At 41.6% G+C, this 26,640-nt stretch overlaps 2 protein-coding genes across 3 annotated transcripts; both read left to right on the top strand.

Annotated features, from left to right (window-relative positions):
* The first annotated feature begins 2,736 nt into the window (after positions 1-2,736).
* Positions 2,737-14,420, top strand: efna1b (ephrin-A1b). Of its 2 annotated transcripts, XM_072394229.1 has the most exons (5): positions 2,737-3,030; positions 4,470-4,583; positions 12,503-12,798; positions 12,906-13,094; positions 13,242-14,420. In XM_072394229.1, the coding sequence occupies exons 2-5, from the start codon at positions 4,486-4,488 to the stop codon at positions 13,361-13,363; spliced, it is 705 nt and encodes a 234-aa protein (XP_072250330.1). In that variant the 5' UTR covers positions 2,737-3,030; positions 4,470-4,485; the 3' UTR covers positions 13,364-14,420. The 2 variants fall into 2 exon arrangements, with proteins under 2 accessions (XP_072250330.1, XP_072250329.1); XM_072394228.1 differs by lacking the exon at positions 2,737-3,030 and having other exon boundaries at positions 4,311-4,583.
* Positions 14,421-17,597: 3,177 nt separating this feature from the next.
* slc50a1 (solute carrier family 50 member 1) lies at positions 17,598-23,831 on the top strand. The gene is made up of 6 exons (XM_072394227.1): positions 17,598-17,808; positions 18,047-18,124; positions 18,251-18,374; positions 18,463-18,624; positions 22,613-22,732; positions 22,818-23,831. The coding sequence occupies exons 1-6, from the start codon at positions 17,741-17,743 to the stop codon at positions 22,923-22,925; spliced, it is 660 nt and encodes a 219-aa protein (XP_072250328.1). The 5' UTR covers positions 17,598-17,740; the 3' UTR covers positions 22,926-23,831.
* The last annotated feature ends 2,809 nt before the right edge of the window (positions 23,832-26,640 follow it).

Raw genomic sequence — 26,640 nt, 5'->3', positions numbered from 1 at the left:
GTATGTGGGCATGTGTGTGAGTCCCTTAGAGAGAGAAAGGAGGACAGAGAGAGCGAACAAGTGGAGTGTGCCTGTTGACTGGGAGAGTTAATGATTCCTATGGTTGAATAAGGCGACAGTGTTAGTCCAGGAGGAGGGAGATGGCTCATTTACCCCCTGCTGACACACACATTGGTTAAGTTAGTTTTTGTCCGTAGCCTGTTTCGATTGCTTATGTACTGCACGTTTCAAAATAGCCTGCATGGCAACTTTCCAGGAGATGCTCTGAGAAGAAACAGCATCTTATTATGAGTTTGTCACCATAAGAATGAGTATTTTCCCTGCTACTGGGCCAAATCTAGAAGCAGAAGTGTGCCTGTGTGGGTTTGAATGGATGACCACCTGTATGCAGATGAATGGGTGTTAATGGAGCCAAGAGACATGTCTTTGTGCTGCCAGAAAAGGAGCAGCTTGTCGAAGTGTGCCACTATGAGCCAGAGGGACACGGCCCTGCAGGAGGTGGGGGTAAAAGGACAGAGGGCAGCAGGGTAGCAAGCTGTCTACGTGTAGATGAAACAATGCCAAGTGTTAACAAGCTTAAGCAAGCAGTAATGACAGAGGATGAATTAACAAAAAGCAGCTATTTGAAATACAATCTGTGATCAGTTAGTATCAATACGGGCATATTATAGTAATTTTGGAATTTTTAACCAATTTATGTCTCGTTCTTTCCCATTGCCAGGTAAGGCTTTTTCTCTTTAAGAGAGGTTAGTGTGTAGGCCGAGAAATGCAAAACTCAATAAACAAACTCGGAAGTTGTGAAATGAACAATACCACAAAAAAACTAACTAATACAACACTAAATAACACAACAACGGTCAACACACACAAAAAAAACAAAAAACATAGTAGCACTTCACAAAGACAAAAGCATGGTAAAAAAAAACAAAAAAAAACAGAGAATTATAGAAAAATACAACAGCAAAGCAAAAAAAGAAAAAATACACATTCAAAAAAAAAAAGAATAAAAGCAAAAAGCATTTGTTCAATGCGGCCACGTTTTGCACCTCTGAGCTGCAGCGTGGGTTAGCGAGGAGAGGCTGGAGCTTCAGGGCACGAGGTGTGATGACGCGATAGGGCCACGCCAAAAAAACATGTTAGACATGTGATCAGCAGGATAACATCTCACCTCTGCTAACGCAACAAAAATAGACACACAACATCAGGACTGAATTTAAAAACCTCTGTGACACTGTTAGGACAGACTTATTCATACACAGATTTAAACAGCTGCCAAGCAGTTCCTCTACCATCCTTGTGTGTTCTTTTTTATGTTGTAGTTTAGCTAACGCCCATTGTTTCCATTCTCTGCTTTCAGTAACACTCCTCCGTCACTGTTTTTTTCAGAGTACTCCACCTTGTTTCCATCCTCTCTATTAAGCTCTCCTTCTTCATATTCCTTCATGGTGAGTTTGAAGAGACTCCTCCAAATCTTTAGACACGAATCCATAGCCAGGTCTGATCCCTGCCTGAGGCCGACAGGATGCAAGCTGAGAGAAGCTGGCTGTCTCCGACATACCCCTTTTTTTCTCTGACACCATGCTTTTTTATTTTCTGGATGTCTTCACTTGATCAAAACACTGCGTGTTCCCTTTCGTTGAAAGTGATCATCATTTGATATTGGCCATAGAAAATAAACGCCTCACCCGGAACAGGTAGCACCACAAGTTCCGTCTGCGCTAATTAAGCAAGTTATGTAATTGTGGGATTTCCACATCATGGTGAAAAACTTGTGGCAGATACTGTGACACCTGGAGACGAGCCTCTTGGAAATAAACAAGCTGGTTTGTGATAGTTGAACAGTTTGTATGGCTGTCAGGTCTTCCCCTCGACTTCCTTTAATCCACTTTTAGAATTGTCAAGTTTTCCATCTTCGCAAACACTTTTTTTTTTGGGCCGTCTAGTTTTCTCTGCCCAGAAACCCAGATCTTCCCGTTCTCTGTGTGCCTGTATGGGCTGTGGGAGGATTGAGTCTCACTCTGGAGTCTCATCTGTGGTCTCTCCTGGCAACAACACTGTCAAAGAGCCAGCAGAGACTTCCATGTTTGTGTGCATCGATGGCATGCATGTCATGCATGTTTATTGGTGAGATAGGCGCTCCCTGCCATGTGACTGTTGGCTGCAACAGCAGAGAGGGGGTGTACCTGTAGGTTGGGAATTTCTAAATTGGTGTTTCTGCCTTGTTACCGGATGGCCATGTGTTAGATGCGCGCATTATGAGGAGATCCCAAGTATGAGCAGCGGAAGTCTGATGGCAGTCAGAGACACTCAGTAGCCACTCAAAGTGTTGTGTTTGAGTGAGAACTGGGATCGTGTTGCTGGTAGTCTGAGGTCAGTGAATCACTGGCTAGTTTTCGAGTGGCTGGTACAGTATTAACATTTCTGTCATTCCAAAAAGAACATTGATACCTTGGATAGGTTAGAAGAAGTTTCTAATCTCACAAGAGCTAAGCAAAAGACATTGACGATGTGGTTTTGCATAACAAGTTTTCACCAAGAAAGGAGAAATACAATACTGCATCTTCTGATGCATTTTTTTCGTCCTCCTTCTCTGTTGCCTCTTTTTGTGTGTGTGTGTGTGTGTGTGTGGGCGGGGGGGGGGGCATTAGACTTAAAAAAACTCCCTGAGCTACGATTAACCCCCTACTGCTTGCAGCATCTACAGTCAGTGTGTCAGCGTATGTGATCAGAGTGCTACATGTGTGTGCTTGCCCAACCCAATCCTTGGGACAATCAGACCGTCTGCACGTGAAACATACACACACACTCAGTGCCCCCTGCCTTTTCCCTAAGCTCTGGAGCTCTGAACCAGATCGCCCCAGCATGCATCCATTCCTGCCCGAGGGGAGCCCACTCCTGCTGAGGCCACAATCCCGCAGACACTCCATGGTCTGGACTTTATCCTCTCCATCTGCGAAGTTGTTTTCTGCAGTTACCTGTCTGGTGACAGAGCGACTTGGAGACTACAAGATTAGACTCACTGATAAGACGGTAATAATTCTTTACTATCTGACAATTGTAATCAGTTTACCAGTGTGCCTGAACAGCAACCTGCATGAAAATAGTGTACATACCTCTCTGCAAAAGGTTCTCAAATGACCAAACAAGTTGTGGAACAGACAGGGACAAAAGCTGGAAGCACATTACAAAATAAAGTACAGTGTATTACAACTAAACACAGTGCAATGAATTGCAACATAAAGTATGTCACAAAGACAACCTAAAGCAACTTATAAGGGTGTTACAACACAACAATAGCAACACATGCTCACACAAAACATTGTACCAACAACAGAGATAAAAACAAATCAATATCTGCAGGAATTCATCTAATTTGTTGTCTAAATTTTCCAGTGACTTAAAATGAATACATTTTAAATCAAATAGTCAAGTACAGCACTTGTGATCAGACCGTATTTGTTCTTTATTTGAGTATTTCCACTTCATATTACTGTACAAACTAAAGTACATCTTAGCAGGAGTTATTGTCCTTCTTATGATTTATTTATGTATCACCTTTCTCAGATAATATGATACGGTAAGAGTGATGAAAAACAGAGAATGTAAATACAGTAAAGGACATCAAAACAAAAACACCAGATAAAATAGTCTCTCAGCTTGCCTAGATTAAAAAATGAATAAATAAATAAATAAACATGTTCAGTTACTTAAACTGGTTTGTAGTTATATTTCACAACAGGATTTCATTTGAGACCTGCTACTTAAGACATATGATTAGTTTATGCAATATTATAGTTAAGCTGTTACAGTAACGACAAACTGCTACAACATAAAAGTAATGATTACATGTTTTTACAAAGACCGTTATTATCCATAATACTGTTAGGCTATAACACAGACACATATTTATTTCACTTTTTTACTGTTGGTACATTTTGTTCCAAGTACTTGACTTCAAGATTTTAAGATCCAAGGCAGTACTTTTACTCTGTGGTATTACTACTTTTCAGTAAAATCTCTTCGTTACATCATGTGTGTACAGATCTGACCATCATACCGTGCTCATCATAAAATGTTTTCATTCTTTTACGTAACACAATATTTCCCTTCGCGGTAAAAATGTTATTTTGTATCTCCACTGGAGATGTTTTTGTGTTTTCCTGTGTTTCATGTCTGATATGTGAGCAGCCGAAGGGCGCGTTTGAAGGCGCAGCGATGGGCGGGGACATTTAGATTAAGGCGCTGCTATTGGTTGGCAGTACAATAAGGGGCGGAGTCATAGGCAGACAAAACAGACAAGCTGCGCTCTTGTGAGGCAGTCAACAACTCAAGAGTTTGATCAACGTTGCTATAGCAGCTTAGTATTTGATAGAGTGACAAATTGTCGATTGCTTTCAGTCTGCTCATTTACGGGCATTTAAATATTCAGCAAGGAAGTTTTTCTTCTAATTACTGCCTCTGAGGTTCAGGTGGAGAAGAGAAACTATGGATGTGGTGTATCTGGTGTGTTTGGCGATGACCATGGGTGCGTGGTTTGCCTCTGCGGAGAGACACAGCGTCTACTGGAACAGCTCAAACACAAAGTAAGTACTGATCTGTTAAAGCTGCCAAATATGTGTCCGGTAGTGTCATTCATGCTCTACTCTGTGTGACTGTGTGTCTCCCGGTGTCTCCTTTCCAAATGCGAGTAGTTGTGACTTCTAACTTTTTTCTTTTTTTTTTTTTTTGCGGCTTCACACTTGTAAAGTGTCATCCAGCAGTCTGCGTTGTTTCTACTCGGGTATCTGCACTTGCAGCTGCTTTCGCTCGTTGTTTTCATTCATGGGATAGTTAAGTCCATTGCGACCCAGTTCTGGTTTTGCGTGGTGTCCCTTTAAAACGGACAGATTTGACAGATTAGATCATAGAGCAGCAGCCGGGTGTAAAAGCAGAAGATTGTGAGCGGATGCCCGACAGATGGACAGATTCACCACTATATTTAACCGCAACACACAGACTCAGACATACTCTAATAGTAGAAAATAGACTGACGAGTATGAACTTGGCCAGCGCTGTCTGCAGAGTTTGCACCTGTGTATTTATGCGAGTGTGTGTGCGTGTGTTATGGAAAGACGGGTCTGTTTCGCCTATATAAATGAATAACTGGACCTGATTGCTTAATAGATCATTTATCAAAAGGCCACACCAAGACTCTGTAAAAGTCTTGCTCATTAGTGTAAAAGTCTTTTTACAGAGGCGAGGAGGAGATGTGGCACGGAGATAGTGTGAGGGGCACTGTAGTGCTGATTATTTGGTTTTGAGGTCAGAAATGTAATGCTATCCGACCACTCAAGTGGATCGATCGAGTTTGACATCGGCCTATAGCAGCGAGATTTATTGAGCTTTTAGCGTTGGGCGAATGATCGCATCGCGTATTAATTTAAAATCGAGCTGAAACAGAAGGATGGTGTGTTTTTTTCTTTTTCTTTGCTTTCTGCTGCACAGAGAGCCCGATTAGAACCAACCACTGAGAAGCAACAAGGACAAAAGCCATTATGGTGTTTTAGTCTGATCTTCATTACATTACTGGCTCTCTAATTACCCTTTAACAATGGTAATAGGCTGGGGGTTTAAAAAAAGAGAGCCCTGCAAAAGGGAAAACTGCTTCCCCCATAATTGGATAGGGAGTTTAGTGGAAAGTCCTAACGTCATGAGCAATGCTTGTGTCATCAACCCAGGTTTGGCCCACCTGAGTTTTACACCTGAGTCATCACAGACAGAAGGGGGGGAGGGGGGTCGATCTCAGGTGAGAAATGAGGGGAAAGGTAACTCCACAGAGGGAGACGTGTAAACCAGACTCTGTTTGGTAAGCTCTACATAAAAGAGGGAAATTCGAGCCCCAAGATTTGATTGAAATAAAGCGGGCACGAAAAGAGGGGGCGGGTGGTAGGAAGAGAGAATGGCGAGGTTTAATACAAAGTCAGATCTGTCTTAGCTGTCTCTAATCCGACCCGGACTATTTCTGATGTCAAATGGAAGTTACGTAACTAAAAGAAAAATAATAAAATAATGCTAATCCCTTCTGCTGCCGGGCTAAACATAGACTGACACAGATCGACAAACATTATGTGAACACAGCAACAACTTTCAACAAGCAAAGTGATGTGTTCAGAAATTCCAAAGTCATGCGTTCAGATTTATTGAAAACATGCCTGGCTGCACACACCACTTGATTATACCTCTTTCACATTTAGCCTGATCTTCTTTCACTCCTTTGAGTTGTCCTTTCTTCTCCATCATCTCTCTTGCCCCCTGCTTCTCAGCTTCCATAACAGGCCCACCTGCCCAGAACCATGTTATCGGTCACCTATTCACTGGATTACAAAGATCTATCAGTGAACTCTGACAGAGGCAGGCCGTGGATAATTGATGTTAATTGATTCTTGGCGTGACTGTGAGCAGGAGTGATTTGTCTTATATGAGGAGGACAGTAGCCAGATGGCAGCAGTCTGTTCATTCATGTTAGGGAGCACAGAGCTGTGAAACGCAGACAGCAGCCTACAGTAGGCTGTGCCTTCACACACAATCTACCGCATGTGTCTGTGTTTTTTCGTCAACTTGTCAGTGCGACTTGATGAAGATGGCTAAATCCAGTGTTTCAAGTCTTGCGTCAATTTGATACGCTGGCTGTGTTTGAGTGCTACCTTTGTAACTGACAGGTGGAGTCTGGTCCAGTCTTGTTTTTGAAACGACATGTCTGTGCTTGTGTCAACTTTATTAGCACGTATGAGGGAGAGGTTGAACTTGTGCTGCCCTAAACTGGATTTTAACTGGTACCAGCCTTATTTGTGTTGTGGACTGGTAGCACATGACTGTGTCTTAGAGTGTGTGTGTGTGTTTCTCAACGTCGGAGTAGAACAGGGAGTGGCTGTTACCGTAGACAGCCTGACCAAGCCATGATAAATTTGTGACTCACACTTACACACACTGGGGGGCTAGAGGGAGAACCAGGATGTTAATATTAGCTCCAGCCAGCATTCCACCCTACTGTTACTATACTAAACTCTGTCAGCTGTGCTTATGAGTGTGTTACTCTCTTTATACCTGTCTGTTTCTCTACTTGTCTTTCCACTCTAACAGCTGGCTTTCCTTCTGAACTGGCTGTTTGCCATCAGTTTTCTTACTAATTCAAGCAAAATTTTCCCCTTGGTTGCTGTTAACACTCACCTATCTCTATTATGAGGCTGCCTTCATCCATCTTCAGTGACCTGGGTGGATGGTCCATGCATACAGTGTGTGAGCAGATATCTTTAATCAGGAGTTTAGTGTAATGTAATATTCTGTTTACCTCAGCCCGTGTCTGGTTCTGGCTCCCCTTGCTGCTATTGAAACAGCCGGGCCTGCCGCTACATGTTACTGCAAGGATGATTTTGAGGTGAAGGTGGTCGATGTGACTCCCACCTGCCTTTCAACTCCATGCATTTTGTTTCACGTCTTTCTCTCTTTTTGTTTTTGCTCATTATTTTCCTCCTGGTTGTTGTTGCGTCCAGTCTAGTTGTTGGCCTTCAATCTCAGCAGAATGAGAACACACACACACACACAAACGGAGAGATTAGAGACAGCTTGTAATCAGACCACCTGACCCACAGACACAAAACCATCATCCTGCTGGCCTTGCAGTATCTGGGTATATGATTCTGTGATCCTGTGATGTAACCACTGATCTGTGAGAAGCTACATAATCTTCCTGATGGACTTCATCATACGTCAGAACAATCAATTGCAAGCAGCATTTCCATTTAGCTTACCCATTCATTATCAGGGGGATTTACTAGTAGCCACTGCTGACATAACTGTCCTCTCAGCAAGTGAACATAGAAATGGGCGCATGTACCTCCATCACCACAGATTTTAGTGACTGTATACAACAGTTTAAACTGTACTGTACTGTACTGTACTTTTGGTTTGTAGACCTCATCATCACCCCATCACAGTATCCATGCACCTCTTGTTTTCTCTCTGCTCTTCCTCTCGCCTCCTTATCTGTGGTCCAGACTTCCTCCCCCTCCCCACTCTCCGTCAGCCCCCCCATCTCTCACAGACCTTCCTCTGTTTCTGCCTTAGTAGTTTTCCACCGGAGGAGAACAGAGCACCTCTCAGCCATGGCTCTGCTAACATTAGAAAGGCCTGCTTTCACCCACTGTTATCGCACAAAGTGTAGGCAAGCATGCGTACATGTGTGTATGAATGTGTGTGTATACGCTGCTCATTCATAGCATACCTCAGCATCATTGTCCCCTTGAAGCTCGCTATTGCCCCCCAAAGACCGAATGCAGAACAAATGGACTTCTTACATTTGAAGATGTTCTCGTCTGTTACTTAAACGTTCATTCTGATTTTTAAAAAGTTGTACAATTTCTGTACATTCTTAGCTCTATCTCAGCTAGCCAGGCAAACAGATTAACTCTCCATGACCAACCCCCAGCATATTAAACCAAGCTTGATACCATTTGGCTTTTTTCTATTCATCACAGACAGAATAGGAGGCTACAAAACAAGGGGACGGGTGAAAAGATTTTCAGGGACGATGAGGAGAAGGGGGAGTAGAGGCATGGGTGCAGGGCGAGGGAAGGCTGAGGTGAAGAAAGGGATCTGTGCTAAGAAATGAGCCTCGATGAAGAGCTTTGGTTTATTATGTCACTGTTAAGAGACAGGACAAAACAGGAGATAGAGCCGGGGGACGGGCTGGTTTTGGAAGAATGAAAGAGAGGCAGACAGAGGGAGGAGAGAGTGGACAATGATGGATGGAGGGAGGGAAGAAGTTTGGAAATGAATAAGTGAGAAACACTATTGTTGACAATGGTAAAAGTCATTATCCTGCTGGAGGTATATGAGTACCCTAATCATAACATGAATGCATGTACGAAAACAAAGTCAACTGCAAATACTTGAAATTGCAAAGTTTTGTCTTGGAATTGTAACAATATGGCCAGCAAGTTTGATAAGTGCATAGTGGAGGGAGATCTCTATCTTGTTAGACTACACTGGAGGCTAATATAGAAAGACTTTTCATTTTGTATTAGATTGGCTCTATATAGCAGCCTACTATGAGCAGCTAAACCCATTAAAACATCTGACAGCCCCCCAGCTCGAGTGGAAGGAGGTGTGAATGTGTCATACCACAGCAAATTAATCGGGTATTAAGTGTACAGCTCATACTAAAAGTGTGTGAGAGTGGGATAAGAAATTTGATGAGTGCGCCCTGTGAGAACGATCCAAACCGCAGCCCCCTGTTGAGACATTCCAGAGTGTGTGCACTTACTACTGATTACCTGTGCAGCAAATGGAGGAGGAGGAGGGGTGGATGCATCTGTTTGGTGTTTTCAGTGGTGCTGACTCGCTCCTTGTATGTGTTGTGTTTGTGAAGCATATATCATCGGTGCTGACTCGAATGGTAGCGTCTGCGAGCAGTTGCGAATCTGAACTCTAACCCCTTGACCTGGCTGCCAGTTTAAAACTCTCCCTAGAGAGATGGTGATAGACAGAAGTTCCTGTGTTTAGTAACCAGTGTGGGGTTTTTTTTGTGTGGGGGGGTGTTGGAAATGAGGAAAAGGAAAGTGGGATGGCAGGAAAAAGAAGAGAACAAGAGTTGGGTATGGACAACGCGAAGACTTCAAAGCCTCAAAAAGGAAATTCAAGTGTTGAAAAAGTCGCCTGCCGTAATAGCCATCAACGCTGGAACTATTTACTATCTTATAACCTTATGACACATGCTGACGCAAAAGCTAGAGTAACTCTATAGTGAGAAATGTCCTGCAGAGGGGAACAAAGAGTTCAACCTTCGCTGTTTACCCACACATCAGTCAGATGTAAGACAAACACACAAGAGACTTCTCTATGCCCTGACAAACAGATGTGTTCATGAGCCTGGGGCACGAGACGCCCTGAATAAGTGTCTTCAGAGAATCTCATATGTGCGCGCACACAGAAACAGACACATTGGAGGAGGATGCTGCTTGGAAAGTAGGTTTGCAGCAGCTCGCACACCTGGCTCTCAGTTTCACAAAGGACACGGCTATCACGTTCGTGTGAATCTCACTCTCCCGAGAGATGTCAGTCGGAGGCAAGCGCAGATGCAGGGCGATGCAAGAGCGTAGAGCTTTGATGAGTGAAGACGTAAAGTGTACGGAGGATGGAGGATAAGGACTGGAAGAGATGGCGTTGTCCATATTCCCTTACTTGAAGTCACATTAAGAATTCCCAACTGAGATGATAGTGTTAAACCTTTAAAAGCACACTCAGCCATATGGACACACACATTAAGACGCACAGACATTAGTCAGGGTAGTGAAAGCTCCACGGGGGTTTGGTAGCAGGGTTGAAGGGGCCCTGTAGCCCTCAGGCATTCTGTCTTTTGGGAGGCAAAGGGTATAATTACACCCTATTCATTCCTCCTCCCCTCCTTTTCTACAGAACACATTGGCCCCAGACCCCTAACAGATTTTAATTAGCCAGGCCAATAGAGGAGAGGAGGAGGGGAAATGAGGAGGTGAAGAGAAGGATAAAAAGAGAGTTTTCCTAAAAGCGTGATATGTGAATGAAATTAGCAACAGAATCTTCCTGTTTTCTTGGCTTTTGACAAGCCTGTGTTTTCATGCGGGGGGGGGGAGCAGAGCGCTAACAAGGACACAGTGTGGGAAGAAGGTGTATCCCGTCCAATTTAAAACTATTCTTTACTTCGGAGGGAACCACTTGAGACAATCGTCTTGTTTGCTCCAACCCTGCTTTTACTGGTTTGTCTGAAGAAAACAGTAAAGAGAGAACAAGACGAGATCAGAGATTATTTGGCCAATTAGGCTTCTACAGACTCCTTTCTTTTTACTTAAACACTTGCCCTGGCAGACATGCACACACAACTATGTTTTTACACACCTGTGCGTGTGAACGCATACAAAGACTCTATTCGCATCTTTAAGCACTGATTACAAGCAGGGGTAGTGATCAGCCTATTAGCCCTGGATAACAAGAGTTGAGCAGTGCTCTGCTAACAAAGCGTGTTTTGACAGGTATGTTAGCGCTAACCAATACATTACAGGCAAACACTCCTCAGAGAAAGAGGAGGAAGGAAGGAGGGGTTAGAGGCCCTCATTTGGAGCCAGTTTGTCTGTGACTTAGCCAGGGGGTCCTAACAGGAGCCACAACAACAAGACTGGAAGGTGTGTCTGGGGGGGGGTAGAGACACCACGTCTCAGGCTTTGATGATGGGAAGGGGGGGCATACAGACATTACAGCACATATAAACAGCAGCAGACACACAGGAGCTGTTTTCTTGTCACTTTCATTCTCCACAAAAATATCGAGAAGCAGCCCCTCAGTTCAAGCCCTGATTGGATTTGCGGATTAGAGCCTGTAGCCCCACGAGGTTGTAATGGGAGTAACTCCCAAATAAAAATCTTTCTTCACCTCCTGGCTTTTGGCGGATCTCACAGCACGAATTAACACGCTGGCCAGCTGCACATCGCATGCATGGCCTCACTCACATCATGTTTACTGGAAAGGGAAAAAAAACGTAGACACGTGAACCTGAATGTTAACACTAGTTCATTAAATTTTTACACATTCATTATTTTTCCTCTTTGCCCCAGTAAACCTGCTCCTGACCTGGGAGTCGCTACTCAATAACTGAAAGTAAAAGCTTTACTCAGGGGAAAATTTAACACAGCTGTCTGATTTCTGGCTTTTGTATTCTCTCTTAACATCACAAACTCAAATGCGCAGTGGGACTGCTCAAGATTTATGCTCATTTTTCACCACCGCTCGCTACTTCATTAGAACATGGGAAGTAGAGGATGTGAGGTAAGAGGAGACAGGAAGGATTGAAAACAGCCGTAAAACTAAATAAGGGGAAAGATGAAAAGCGGGAACTCGACTTCACCCCCTCTCTCTCTGCCTTGAAATTGGCACACATGGATAAACATCCACGTGAAGAAACTGATGTGACAACAACAGTTTAAAAAGACTTGACATAAAGTTTCACTGGGTTGTGCAGATAAAATGGTGATTCTATCTGTTCTGACTTTTGCGGAGGAGTGAGCTGTCATTTACAATCTCATCTGCTTGTTAGCAGGTGAGAGGTGAGATTGTCTTGAAGGGAAAAGAGAAAGAAAGGCGTGTGAGTGGGATGTTGGTAGGGCTTTACACGATTCTGGGCGTGCTGTCTCACTGAAAAACAAAATGAACAAGTCCAGCCTGATCAGGCTCTTTCTAATTCTTTTACACAGATGGGTTTGCACAGGCAAGCCGAAACACAAACATTCCCACTTTCAGGCTTTACCTGCAAGCTGATGCGTGGTATTTGGGTAAAAGTGTTTTGTTTTTTTGGTGTGTCTGTGTCACACATGCAAGAAATAAATACATGACATCCACCCTGTTTGTTGATTAAATTTGGAAAAAAAAATCAATTTCCTTGATAGAAGGGGACATTTGACATTAACCTCCACTCTCTCTCTCTGTCTCCCTGCAGCTTCCTGTGGGACGATTATACAGTGGAGGTGCGCATCAATGACTATCTGGACATCATCTGCCCCCACTACACCCATGCAGAGGTGTCATCGCATGCAGCTGAACGCTATGTGCTGTACATGGTGGAGAAGGAGGACTACGAAGTGTGCAAACCTCACTCTTTTGATCAGCTCCGCTGGGAGTGCTCACGGCCCTTCGCTCCCCACGCTCCAGAAAAATTCTCTGAGAAGTTCCAGCGCTTCACGCCGTTCACCCTGGGCAAGGAGTTCAAGCAGGGGGAGAGCTATTATTATATCTGTAAGTCTAACAGTGAGCTCCTGGTTTCTTTTTTTCTAAATCCACCTGCTGTAATCTTTTGAGTTGTTTCTTCTATTAAAATGTTCCCCTCTTTTTGAATTTGCCAGCCAAGCCAATGCATCACCATGGCAAGGATTGTCTGAAGCTGAAGGTGGATGTAGTCGGGCATAAAGGCTCTGGAAAGCAGCACCTCGACAAATCCAAGGCAGAGGAGAAAGGAAAAGGCTTAGATGAAGGAAAAGTGAAGTTCGCTGCTGCTGGAGGAGTGCACAACCCCACTAACCGGTTCCCAGCAGGTGAGGATTCTTTTAAAAAAAAAATTGCCAGACACATAAAAAGTAGTCACAGGGGTGCCATGTGTAAGTCAAGATCAGTTGGGTTTGTTTACCATTCCTGAGTGTTAAACCCTGTGCTGACTGTCTCTCTCTCGTCTCTTCTCTCAGATGACCCTGCTGTGATGGAGCCAAATGTCCAGAGGAGCATCGGCAGCTCTGCAGCACAGCTGGTGTCTCTGTCGCTCTTCTTTACCATGATCCCAGTCTTATTAGCCCTGATGCTGCACTAAAACCCACCAAGACACCAAAAACAGAGACTATTCTAACCTGATGCTGGTTATCGGGACACGATCACTCCAATTTTTTTTTTACAAAGATTTTTTTTATACGATTGTGGACGGTGTGTGTTGGTCATTGTGTGTTTGACGTGTTTGTTCGTGTGAATGTGGAGCGTGGATCACTCCAAAGAAGAGGACCTTTTTCTTACTTTATTTCGAGGATGGGAATTCTCAATTTTGACCATTTAAGATGCACACTTTTTTTTGTCATAATATCTAAGAGCAAAACGATCAAAATTTAAGTTAGAAATGACAGCAACACTACATTACCTTCATCATCATGTGTTTCCATGTGTTCATATCATTGGTACTGCTGTGCATTGTTTTACCAAACACATTTTCTCCCTCTACATGTAGAGAAATTATTGTTTTTTTTCGTGTGTGTGAGTGTGTATTGTTGTCGGCAATGGCCAAAGTGGTATAGATATGTAGGATATTTGTTATTTTGTGTAGCACTCAGCTCCTCTTGTTGAATCTCCTTTTTTTCACTTTAGTTATACAGCATTTACAAGATAAATTTTCCAGTTCAAAACAGGGATTTTCATTCACTAACCCTCGTTGTTATTGGGCTAGATAAACCTTCGTAAAGTACTCATTCTACGGATTTATTTAGGGGAAATGATAATTCAAAGTACATTTAAGGTATTAAGATTCTTTAAATTTCTTTAAAATATTTCATTGAGAGACACTGATTCAACTGAAGAAAACAGAAAAAAATCAAAGACTAACAGGAGTTTTAGGAGCTGAGCTTCATCAGTACTGCGTCTCATTCACTAATGTCTACAGTGTTGATGGTATCATGGTACACTGGTTAATGTTTGCAGATGTCATCAAACCTCAAAGTGAAAGGGCTTCCCAGAATCCATTTGTCCGTTTTTATATTAAACAAGTTTGCGTTGTTTTGTTTGTGTTAATATGTAAATTTGTACATAAAGAAAACTAAGAGAAGCTGTTTTAAGATGTGAAAAAGTCTTCAGTGAAATAAAAAATGTGATGTAATGAAAAAAAATCTGTCTGGTTTTTATCAGTCTTGGGTGGAAATTTCTTATTGCAATAACCTACCTTAGATATTCAGAACCCACTGAGATCATAAAGATTTTGATGGGTGACACAATGTTTTGGCAAAGCCATACGTCTCCCGCCCGATGAGGTCTCTCCAGCTCCTTCCAAGTTTCCACCCTTAGGTCTTTCCCAAACCCAGTTTTCTCATTCCCTCTTCTCTGCCCTCCCTTTCATCCCCAGTGTACAACATGACCTGGCTTAAATTTCACAGTCTGAAAACCAAACACAAGAACCAAGAGGTCACATAAGAAGGAACTCTCTTGTTCCTTCTCCAGTGGGAGAGGGGCCCACAAGCAAACTGACAACTGGGTGTGAAGGTGTCACTCTCGTGTCCTTGCCCTCAGTCTTTCACTCCCCCCCCCCTTTTTTTTTTAAACTTCTCTCTACACCTTCTTCTGATGTAAAACTGAACATCCACCTACACAGCAGTATGTTGGAATGAGGAGGTTTGGGAAACGTTCATACCTGCAAACCTCGAAACTGACTGAAAACTGTCAAAAGTCACCATCGCTTGTAAAACCACGCAGCATACACACTCAAAATCTGAACATAAAACTGAACTATTTGTTTTTCCGCTATAACGTCATAGCTTAAATTCACTGCAGATGATCACACAGTCTCAGAAATCGTGTGTAATGCAGTACCATGTGTTCAGTTTGCCTGAACAGACCAAACATGGAAGTAATCCTGTGGGCTCCATTCATGTCCCAGTGCAACGTTGTGCCAACCACCATGCGCAAACATTGATGTGCACTTAGCAATGAAATCAATACGACATAAGATGAATTGCTAGTCTTGAAGGAGTATTGAAATAAATTAATTGTGTAAATATTGTAAGCCAAAAGTACATTTAAAAAGAAATAATAACTTACATCACTCTGTGAACACCATGTATTGGGGGATTTCTGATTGGCTGACAGTTTTTATGCTTGTATATAATAGAAATTCCCTTAAAAAAAACTTGACTGTAGGTTTATGGTTTTATATGAGCGTTGTGTTTAAATTCTTATAGGCCTCTGAGAATAGAAGTTCTGGGCGAAGGACATGATTGCCCCAGAAATGCAGAGCTGTAAGACAACTGTAAATCATTACAGTGGATGAAAGTGAAACAAGTGAACTTTTGAGGTGTATTTTAATGTTTCATGTCTGGAATTTTTAATCTGTTGTGCAAAAAACATAGAAAGAATAAAAGGCATCCAAATATTGAGACAGTTTAAGACTGTTTTATTTGAGCAGTTTCACTTGAAGAACACAAAAAAAGGGAAGAAAGAATTACTAATAGCATTAGCAAATAAAAATAGCAAATAAAAATGCCCTGCATCTACATACAACAGGATGCCATAGAATCTTAGTGGAAAAAAATCAAGCAGATACAAAAAAAGAACAAAGAGAAAAAAAAGAAAAGAAAAGAAGCTGCAGCATCAAAGTAGTAGTCAGGTGCTCTGAGAGGAACTCTGAGAGGAACTGAGGCAAGCAGGGGAAGAAAAGGTTAATGCCCACTTTTAAGGTAATCAAATTCATCTTCAACTTTGTCAATTGAAAAGACTGCAGTAGGTCATGATTCAGAGACTGAACTCTGAAAAGGGCATTGTAAAGATTCCAACCTGTGGCTAAAATACACAGGTACAGAAAAGCATTCTCTACAAAGGAGCTAGAATGTTGTGCAAAACCATTATATGCAAATCATTTTAACCAAAATTACGGCTGAAAGTATTATAAATGCAACACAATACATGCTGAAAGGGTGAAATGTCTATTTTTTAATTTGTGTTCACTTTCAATATGAGGCCTGCCAGTAATAAGTTGCAAAAGAGTTGGGACAGTGTTGCATCGCCTCTTCTTTTAACAACATACCAAGCCTTTGGGGACTGAGGAGACCACGTAGTATGCTTTACCATGCTAGCGTGCAATGGGATCTAAACAAAAGAGCTGTTCCGGGCCTCCTTTTGGGATATTTCCACTTTAATAACATTCAGACAGATTTCAGTGCTTATAGTCTGAAACTTTATGAAGAATTGTAGCGTGAGGAAAAGAAGTACGTGTTGCTTTCTGGCGTGGATCTGGACCAATTAAGTAAAATTATGAAATGCAACACTGGCCTTTGTGGAGGATCTTCTTAAACATTTTGCTCTCACAGTCTGTCACAGAGTGTTGAGCTCCTCCCTATTTTTGTTCCTGGAAGACTCAACCTCTCTGGGATCCTCTTTTTAACCCAGTCATGTTCTTGCCAATTAACTTAATGAGTTATGCGATATTCCATCAGGTGTGTTTGAATTGACAACATTTCTGCTCCCCTGTTGCCCACGTCCAAACTTTCTTGTATTGTCCTGCTGGAATCACATTGAAAATCAACTTATTTTTTTAATTTTTTCAATTGTTAGAGAATTAGTTGCAATATCCAACTTTTTGGAAACAGGATTGTATAAACACAAAGTTCTATCTCCACGTGACCCCTTTTCAACATGCTTCATGTTCATGACAAAGAGTCTAACAGGAAAACATTTATCCATCCTGAAAAAGCAAAGACTAATAAGAAAACATCTGGTCTTTTTTGTGCAGCTGAAACATGTTTCCCATTGTGCTAAAGAATACAATAACATATATCACTTTGCTGATATGTGTATCTTACCCAAAGACTGCAAGAGCTTAGCATAAGGAATTATGTGAAATTCTTGTCTATCATAGATAAACATAGATAAGCATGTCATAGAACCACAACACATGGTTAATATGGAAATAATGCCAGGACTGACACCTTGACATTTTTCAGAAAAATCTCAATCGAATGTATGGTGTTTAGTGACTTTGTTGAATTATTTTTTTTCTTTTACATTGATCTATAAAACAGAATCACAGATTTTTTTATGAATGAAGTTTGCTTTAAGCAAAATGAACTCCCTCTTCTTTACTTATTGAGCTGTCTGACTAATTAACTGTCCCCGATTATTCTCCGTCCTGTTGCACACAATATCCTCCTCCATCATCTTTTTACTAGAGCTTAAAAAAAATTGATTTCTGCAACGTAATGACATCACCTCAACGTTTACTATCGTATTAATACCCTATTGGATAGACCCGCCCCTCTTGTATAATCTCGTAGCCAATCAGAGGGTAGGAACGCTCAGCACATTGATTGCAAATACGGAAATACAGTGAGAGCATCCTTGCAGCTATTTTCCGTATTTTACTGCACTTTAAGAACCTGTGGTTAAAAAACATACACTGAACGTAGAGTATATAAACAACTAGTGTTTCCTCTTCCGCCTTATGGATTTGTTGCAGCTTCTATCATGGGCCTGCATCGTGTTCACAATCTGGATGTTCTCGACTGGACTGTAAGTTGAGCTTTTCAATAATGTCTTACAAGCTGGCGGTAGTCTACATCGTGGTTTAACTCTGGGATTTATTATAACTACCTCAGGAGGATCGGTTGGAGATTTTCTTGTGTAATTTCACCCGCTGGTCTGACTTCAGATCAGCGACAGTGATCATGACGTTCTTATGAAGAAATGCAGTGGATCAGTTAGAAATATTTTCCTCTCATCTTTTTTGTCTTCTTTTATATACTTTCAGGACCGACCTAAAGAAAATGCGAGAATCCAAAAGTACCGAAAACATCCAGTTTCTCCCTTTCCTCACCACATGTCTAAAGTGACTTTTTTTTTTTATTTTAATTTTATTTTACTCATTCCTCAGTCTTTCACTGTGATCAGCTCAGTCATTGCTCTTATTGTTCCGCTCTGGTTGGCACATCTAACACCCCTCCTGTTTCCATAGTAACCTAGGCTGGTTGTCATATGGGTTTCTGAAGAAAGATCAAACAATTGTCCTGGTCAACATCATTGGAGCTCTTCTCCAGATCCTCTACATCGTCATGTACTTCCACTACACAAGCGATAAGGTAAACATGGGGTCAGTGTAAACCTGCAGAAAGCACACACCTTGCTGTAGTTGGCTTAAACCTGACATCCTTTTACTTATTGCTCCAGCGGCTGCTGATGCTCCAGACTCTCGCTGCAGGAACGGTGCTGACCTGCGGCTGGCTATACTTCACCACCTTTCTAACTGAAGGCTCGGCTCGGCTCAGCCAGCTGGGACTCACCTGCAGCGTGGTTACCGTCAGCATGTACATGTCGCCGCTCACCGACCTGGTAACGCGTTACACTCACGCACAACACACAGCATGTAGAGATTATGACCAAATATCGTGTCCTCCGGTCAGGAATACAGCCCCAAAATAAGAAGAAGTTGGGACAGAGTAGAACATTTATTTTTATTTCATCTTAGACTGTGTGAGTCTAAGGTTTTTAAAATTTTGTCTTGAATTAATTTGTTAGTATACATTCATTTTTACTTCTCAGGCCGGCAGCCTATTCAAAGAAACATTGCGACGGATGCAGTTAAGAGCTTGTAACGCCTTTATTGAAACAGGTAATGTCAACAGGTGGTTGTAGATTAAAGAGCAAATATGGGCCAATGATCTCCAACTTGATAACAAAATGTGTGTAAAAAGATAATTAAACCGTTGAAAGACAATCTTCCTTAAAAAAAAAAAAAAAAAAGACTGAAAGGGGTCTGCATATTTACCCGTCTACAGTTCATAAAATCATTTAATAATTCAAGCTATCTATAGGAATTTCAGTTTTTTAAAAGGCAAGGGTGCCAGCTAAAGCTTAACACCCGTGATCTTTGACCCCTCGGGTGGCAATGCATCAAAATGCCTCATTTATCAGTAGCTGCCATAACCACACCAAGGGATTACTTTGGAAACCTTTGTCCAGCTCGACAATACAGTTACATTCACAGATATGATATAATACCACTGTGCAATAACAAAGCCAGATATTAATCTTATTTGGAAACTGTGTAGAGACAGCTGAGACGGACACATCAAGCAGTTGTTGTAACAGTGTCTTATGCAGAGCTCATTTACCCTGCTGTCATGGTAGCATTAATGCTGAAAAGTTTGTTTTAGAGAAATATTTGCTGCCTTCAAAACCGCATCTTTTCCATGAATGTCCGTGCATTTTTCAACAAGACACTGAAAAACCACTGATTGCAAAGGTATGGCTGAGGAAAAAAAGACCTTAGCAGCATCCCTCCCGTAGAGAATGTTGGAGAGTAAACGTGCAACAATTACGACCCCGTGGACCACCTCAAGGTGTGATTGCCGAAAGAATGGGACAGAAATGACGCCTGAGGAACCCTATATTGCCCTATCCATCGGTGTCCTCAATGCCAGAACGTCTTGTAAGTGCTGTGAGAAGCAAAGGCAACATTAAAGCGATAAAAGCTTTGCCGTTTTTCGTCAGTTCTGAAATTAGATCGATGTGCATTCACAAGTCAAATGGGTTTAATGAGAAAAAACACTGGTTTATCTCTTGGTCATACTGTCTGCGAACAAATAAAAGTCTTTTGAGTTTTCGTGTCATCCCACCTTTTTTTCTGATTTGGAGTTGCGTTTCTGTGATTATTCCGAGAAATGTCGAGCTGTTTATGAAACAAAAAAAAAAGTTTAATATTAATCGTGATAGAAATCCTTCGAGGTCAGATTAACTTGTGCTAAAAGAATTCTCGGGAGGCATCAGTGCCTTAAGCAGTGAGGTCAAACACGGCTTTTCTACTGTTGGGTCAGCTTAAAGAGATATTGGTTTGCATGTCCACTCTTCCCAGATTAGATAGAACCTCATCTTGGGGACACTGTGACCCAGACATACAGGCGCTGCACACACTCAAGCAATATATATTCTGTCCAGGCTCTAAATGGGAGAAATTATAAGTCTGTTATAGATTAAGCCCCACTCTGACCCAACCAGAACAGACAACATCTAGAATTATTTGTTAATATGGATGTAAAGAAGTTGACAAAAGCTCAGTTAGCTTAGGGACATAACTTTTACCTATTTTTTTTTTCCCTGAAAGACACTGGTCTCAGCCTTTAACTATGTGTGTCACAGTTGATTGTAAAATTCATTCTTTCTGTGTCATTTCTTTTTGTCATTAAACGGGATTTAAGGGATCGGTCAGTTCTTCCAAGTAGATTTGTATGAAAATATGCTAAATGTGGCGTTTGCTTTAACTCATTTGGATTTCTGTTCTGTTTCGTGGGCGTATTTTAGGTGGCTGATGTACGTCTTGTTGCTCTGCTGGTAATACACCAACCATGGATCGCTACCTCATATAAGCACACATCAAAGAAACCTCTCTGTTCTGTTATAATGTTACCAATTAGTTTAAACGTATTAACTGCAACCTTAATAGCTGTCAAATTGATGTTTATGTAGAAGCAATAGCAACAGAGTCTTATATTTGCAATATATATTTGGAATATCTCTTATATTTCATTATTTCGTGCAACTTTTGCTTAGTAAGACATCTTGCTTACTCATCACAGTAGTAGTATCAGTAATTTAACCTGCAGTAATTCCTATGAAAGGATCATCAGTGAGATTATTGAGTCATTAGCATTTGTTCATGGTCAAAGGTTCTTAAGATTGAATGAGGAAATATGCACTAAAGAGCCTTTTTTCTTTTATTCATCTAAAGATAGAGAAGACATAGTGAGTGTTCACACAGAACACACTCTGGTGTGATTGCTTTCTTTGTGTTGACTGTTCTAGGGTGTGTGAATGTTGACATCCAAACTTTGCTTGTGCACCAAAGTAGCGGACGGAACCCACGTGAAAATGTGGGTCACGGTCCTCGTCGCACTCAGAGGAATTCAGCTTCTGCAGCCCCAAAGTCAATGGAACTGTTATTATGTATTAACTGATTAGTATTTTGCTAAGTTCTTATCTAATTGTGTTGCAGTTCAAAAGAAACAACAGTATTCACTGAAACAATCTGATTACAACAGCAGCTGCACATTTTTTTTTTAAACTTTTCTACTGTGTTGAACTTGGCTTCTGTATGAAGGCCAGGCAGCGACAGTTCATTTTAGTTCATCTCAGGTTAAACACATCCACTCAGGGTGCATGTCTGCTGTTGTCTCTCTTTCCTTTTTGTCGCTTCATGTCATCTTGTGTCTTCTGTCTTCTATCCTGTTTGTCTCCTTCCCTTCATCTGCCTCGCTGCTCTGAATGACTCCCGGTCAGTTTCCTGTCTTTCTTTCCCTCGCCTGTCTTCCTGTTATTCTGAATCCCTGTCTGTCTGTGCCCTGTGCCCCTGTTTGGGACATCTTGTTTTCTCCTTACATTTTACACTATATGAAGCTGGGAAGGCACACTTTTCTAAAACCCAAAAGAGCCTTAACATCGCAGGCCTTCATGGAAATGCAGTTGTTTTTAGATAAAAAATTCCATATTAATACATTTGTCGCATAAAAAGACTCAGTAGCGGAGACTTTGGACAATTGAAAAGGAAATTAGATGCAGGAATAACCTTTAACAAACAGACAGTCGCTCTGTATGCAAATTCAAGTTAAAACTCTACCACACAAACTGAATATTAAAGTCGAAGCAAGATCCATAATGTGTACGTCGTCTGGCTCAAGTGTATTCAAGTAAGACAGGAATAAAGGGAAAAAACTGAAGGTGTTTTCGGAAATCATGGATGCTTTGTCATCCAGGCTATAGAGGAGAGGGGCCATCCCACCTGTTATCAGCACACAGTTAAATCTGTGTTGGTATGGGGGTGTGCCAGTGCTCACTGTGTGGGGAACTGGTAGATCTGTGAAGGCACCATTAATACTTAGCAGTACATCTTACAGGTTTAGAAGTCGTGTATTGTGCTGCCCATACAAAGTGTTTTTACTTCACCAACACCACATTCTGCATAGATTACAACAGTGGTGAAAACTATTTGAAATGGATCGTTCTCTGTATTTACTCGTGTCTTACAAATCTTCCTAGCTTTTGGAAAATGGCGGTATCTCCAAATAGAGTAGTGCTGGTGGATAATGTTTGCCATCTGACAAGGGAACAGACCCAAGTGGTTTAGGTTTCCATAAGAAAAGCATCAGTGGAAGGGTCAAGATAGTGAGTGAGTGGGGCACGGAGGATGTGATGCTCTTTAAGAGCAGCAGTGATTGACGGGAACGGTGGTAACTCTCTGTGGGGCCTTTGAATGAAACACTTTGAATATTGCAGTTTTATGTTGAATTTGTTCAGTAAGTGCTTCTTTCCTCCTCTTCCCTCTCAGGTAAAAATAGTGCGCAGTGGTAATGTGCAGTGCTTGTCCTTCCCTCTGACTGTAGCCACCTTCTTCACTTCAACCTCCTGGGTCCTCTACGGCCTTCAGCTGAACGACTACTATGTGATGGTAAGACATCGGAATCTGAGTATAAAACACCTTTCCAAACTGTTTCGGGATCGAAATAAACCTCTCTTGTGTGTGTTTGTTTCAGGTCCCGAACACACCCGGCATCTTCACCAGCCTGGTTCGATTTTATCTGTTTTGGAAATTTGCATCCGTCGACCAAAGCTTGCCTTCCTACAAGTCTCTGCAGATATGAGGAAAGAAGTGTGACAGTTGTACAAAAAAAAAACTGAAAGAAATTTAAAAATATGCTTATCCCACGAAGGCTTGGCAGCTTGGCCCCCCCCCGCTCGTCCTTGTCTTTGTAGTGGAGACAGACGGAGCCGCGTATCGACAGACAAATCCAACGACACTACTTACAAAGTTGTGATAAGAACAATTATGATGTCTAGAATAGAGTCCAGATGCTATTTCTCTGCAGCTATGTGTTAAACATGGGACCTTGGTCTCTTCTCTGTCTCTAAGTGCCTTCCGTTAGCTCATGTTTGCCATTAGATTTCAATGGTATTAACTGATCTGCCATCATGTCAGGAACATATCTGTTCTCTATCCAGCGAGCTGGATTGAAACCCATTCCATCCTAGCCAAAGATTTTGTGGTGTAACTTGTCAGCTGCTATTGTAAATCTGTATTTTGGTCTGTTCCCCAGTACTCGTGTATTGAACACATTTGAGTATATTGTTTCATATTTTCCTGCACAGCATTGGCGGAGTGATTCAGTTCTGTTCTGGGTTGGTACTCATGCCTCTGTGTAACCAAGTTTACAGACTAGATGTCTTAAGAGTGGCAGTAATAATTGTTCAGGACTGTTCTCTGAATAATTGAGTCTGAACCTTTTTATACAGGATGTGCTTGTTGCACTAATGTTCAGCAGCAAATAGCATTTACTTATTTTGTCAGTCTATTTTTATAACTTGTATATGGGATCGACTAAAATGTAAGACAAATTAACATAAGTTTTTTAGGTTGAATGATAATTGATTCTCTAATGGCTGTGTGTCTCCCTGGTATTGAATACAAAATGTACATTGCTGATTCACTCACTTCTTAAGGATGTCACATTCTATAAGTGCCATTTCAATAAATGAAATATTTACCATAATGATCGGTGATCTTTGGAAACATATTGTTTGTCATGTGAACATGGTGGAGGTGTGTGTGTGTGTGTGTTTGGGGGTTTTCTTTCCCCCTCACTTGTTGAGAAAGTTGAACTTGACCTTTGAAATGGGAGGATCTGCGCTTCTGTGTGGAGGTTTTGTTTTGGTTGCTGTAATGAGCGTCCATGCAGATGTGAGGAGATAAGTGCGTGTAGCTCGAACAAGAGGGACAAAGGCGCGTTTGATGGTGCAGCAGCGCGAAGCAGGCTTGTTTGTGCGAGTGTGTTGATACAGGGAGGGCAGCGGTGGGAAAGGCCACGCCAGAGGTTCTCATCCCGCGTGTGTGTGCGTGTGGATGTTATGCTGGCTTCTCTTCCTGAGCTCAAAGAGCCTGCCCCTGACAGAGAGCGCACATTGATAACGAATTGAGTGTTTTGTAGAATCTGAGAAAAGAGTGGAGGTGGAGGAACACAAGCTGCAGGTGTAAGACCAAAAAAAGAAAGAAAACAAGAGAAAAAGCTAGAAGGAAAGGATGTGTGTGTGAAAAAGGTGGAAAAAGAGTAAAACTTTGGACAATAATGAGAGCTCCAAGGTGAAATTTAGTTCTGGCTTGTTTTGTTTGTCTGGATTTGTGTAGCAATGAACGATGATTTGTTTAAATGTTCCAATACTGATATTTTTTTATGCTGACAATGAAACCATGTTAACCATGTTTGATCTACAAATGTCAAACTAACTGAGCATTTAGAGAGGAGATTTTCACACTATGTATTAACCATTGAAACGACCAGGGTGCCGTGTTATGAGGAGGGATGACAGTGCCTGTTAACAGCAAATGGTGTAATCCTGGACATGCTACTGTAAAAGAGCGTCTTTCTACCCCCGAAGTTGAATATGTCCTGGTTGTGTACTGATAGATATCACTTGAGTGATATACCAGTTATAGCAGCCCGGGCCACAGAATAAAATGCAGCATTTCAAGAAAGAAAAAAAACGTATATATGTATTCTGAAAGTTTCTCACGCTGCTATTTTCAAGTTCTACAGCGAAGAGTTGCGTGGTGGTGGTGGAACAAGTCACTGAATGGATCCACATCCACGAAAACCTGTTTTGGCTCAGACCAAACCATGTGCACAACACTTCCAGCCTCTTTTTTTTTTTTCCTTTCCGCTGACAGAGAGATAGGATTTACTCACCAACTCTACTTATTTGGGGTTAGAAAAAGAGCGTGGTCCTGCTTTAAATACAGCCTATTTAAAAAGCCTAGCACCTTCCCCACAAAAGACTTGTATAAAAATTTAGAGTAAACACAAAGTGAACTTTGGAAACACTGTCAACGGGAAGTCAGCTTCATTGAGGTGGACACACGGCTTTGCTTGTTGTAGTGCTTGTATAGATTTTCACTAAACTGCTTTTGCACAAAGATTCATCTTACAGTACAGGAAGGGAGATTCTTACCCACTGAGACGCTGGTTCATGCCTTTTTACATAAGTATAGTTGGCGTTTGTCACTGAAAGCTGAATTAACAGGTTTAGTCAGGTACATGATCTGTGTTTCGTTAGGTGTTGTGAAATATATGGGTCGGGTAGCCAGAGCTAGATTTCTGCCTTCCTCTGAATGAATGAATTGGGCAATTTCCTACTGACAGCAATTTCAGCCCTCAGTTTCACTCGTAAAATGTATAATTTAGCATGGCCTGTCGTACAAAAAAAACTACAGGATTTTTTTTTGTAACTTTTATGGCTGAAAAGATTTTCTGGGGGATTATTTTCATGTGATCAAATCTGGCCCCCCTTCAAAATAGTTCAGACACGAGTGGCACAGGTGGCAGACCACCTTGTTTGGGATTTTTCCCCCTTGTAATCAAGTCAGTGGAGGAGAAGCTTGTTGCTCCTTGGTACAGACGTATAATTTTCACTCATTACAGTATCTCTGCTATGTAATGCTGTATATAGAAGTCATGTTCATTCATGTTTTCTGTGAGACATGCCTGATTGCAAACTGGAGAAGCCCTTACGTAACCAGCAAGGAAATCAATCATGTTAAGTCTGAACTTTACTTGGACAAAACCAGAGATGAAATTGGGCTCTCTGGAGGCTTGCCGCTTTCCATATGCTCGATCAACATCGGTTGCCCAACTATCCATTTCTATAAGTGTTTTGCTACACACGGGATGCCTAACTTTGCATAGCTTCAATGATATTCAGTGTAAACTTTTAGAACCTTTCTTAAAAGCATGTAAAGCCGCAATTTTGCACGACTGCTTACCATCCCAATACTTGTTCAAACTCGGTCCCTTTATTCTGACTTATCTGAGAGTCTCAGAACAAAAACCAAACCTCAGAAAAAATAAAGAGGACCTAATTTCGCGACTGACTAGCAATGGTTACGCTCTAAAGTGCATGAGAATACATCCTGTCCTCTGCACACGTCCTTACATCAGCGACCTCGGTCACTTCTCATTCAGTCACACATGACAGACAGACCGATAGCTGAATGACGGTTGCATGGAAAGTCAAAAGAAACATTTTGTTCATGAAATAATGTTTAGACGTTACAAAATAATTAATTTGTTTATTAATTTTTCAAACTGCTTTATTCAACTAAGGGTCATGGGGGTGACAGGTTTGAGGCCCGTTTCCTCTTAATGAACCCTTATTTGAAACAAAGTGTAAAGAAAGCTAGCTGAAAATCTCTAATCTATAAGAACTTTGGTGGTTTGAATAAATTACACCAGGGTGATGTAATGGTGCCAATTGAACCAGTTTCATTAGATAAGACTGTCCTTTAATTAGCCTACAGTCTTAGACTTG

Source organism: Leuresthes tenuis, unplaced genomic scaffold, assembly GCF_036924035.1.
Source record: "Leuresthes tenuis unplaced genomic scaffold, fLeuTen1.0.hap1 SCAF_10, whole genome shotgun sequence".
In the NCBI taxonomy this organism is placed as follows: domain Eukaryota; kingdom Metazoa; phylum Chordata; class Actinopteri; order Atheriniformes; family Atherinopsidae; genus Leuresthes; species Leuresthes tenuis.
This window is presented reverse-complemented; position numbering and strand designations above follow the sequence as displayed.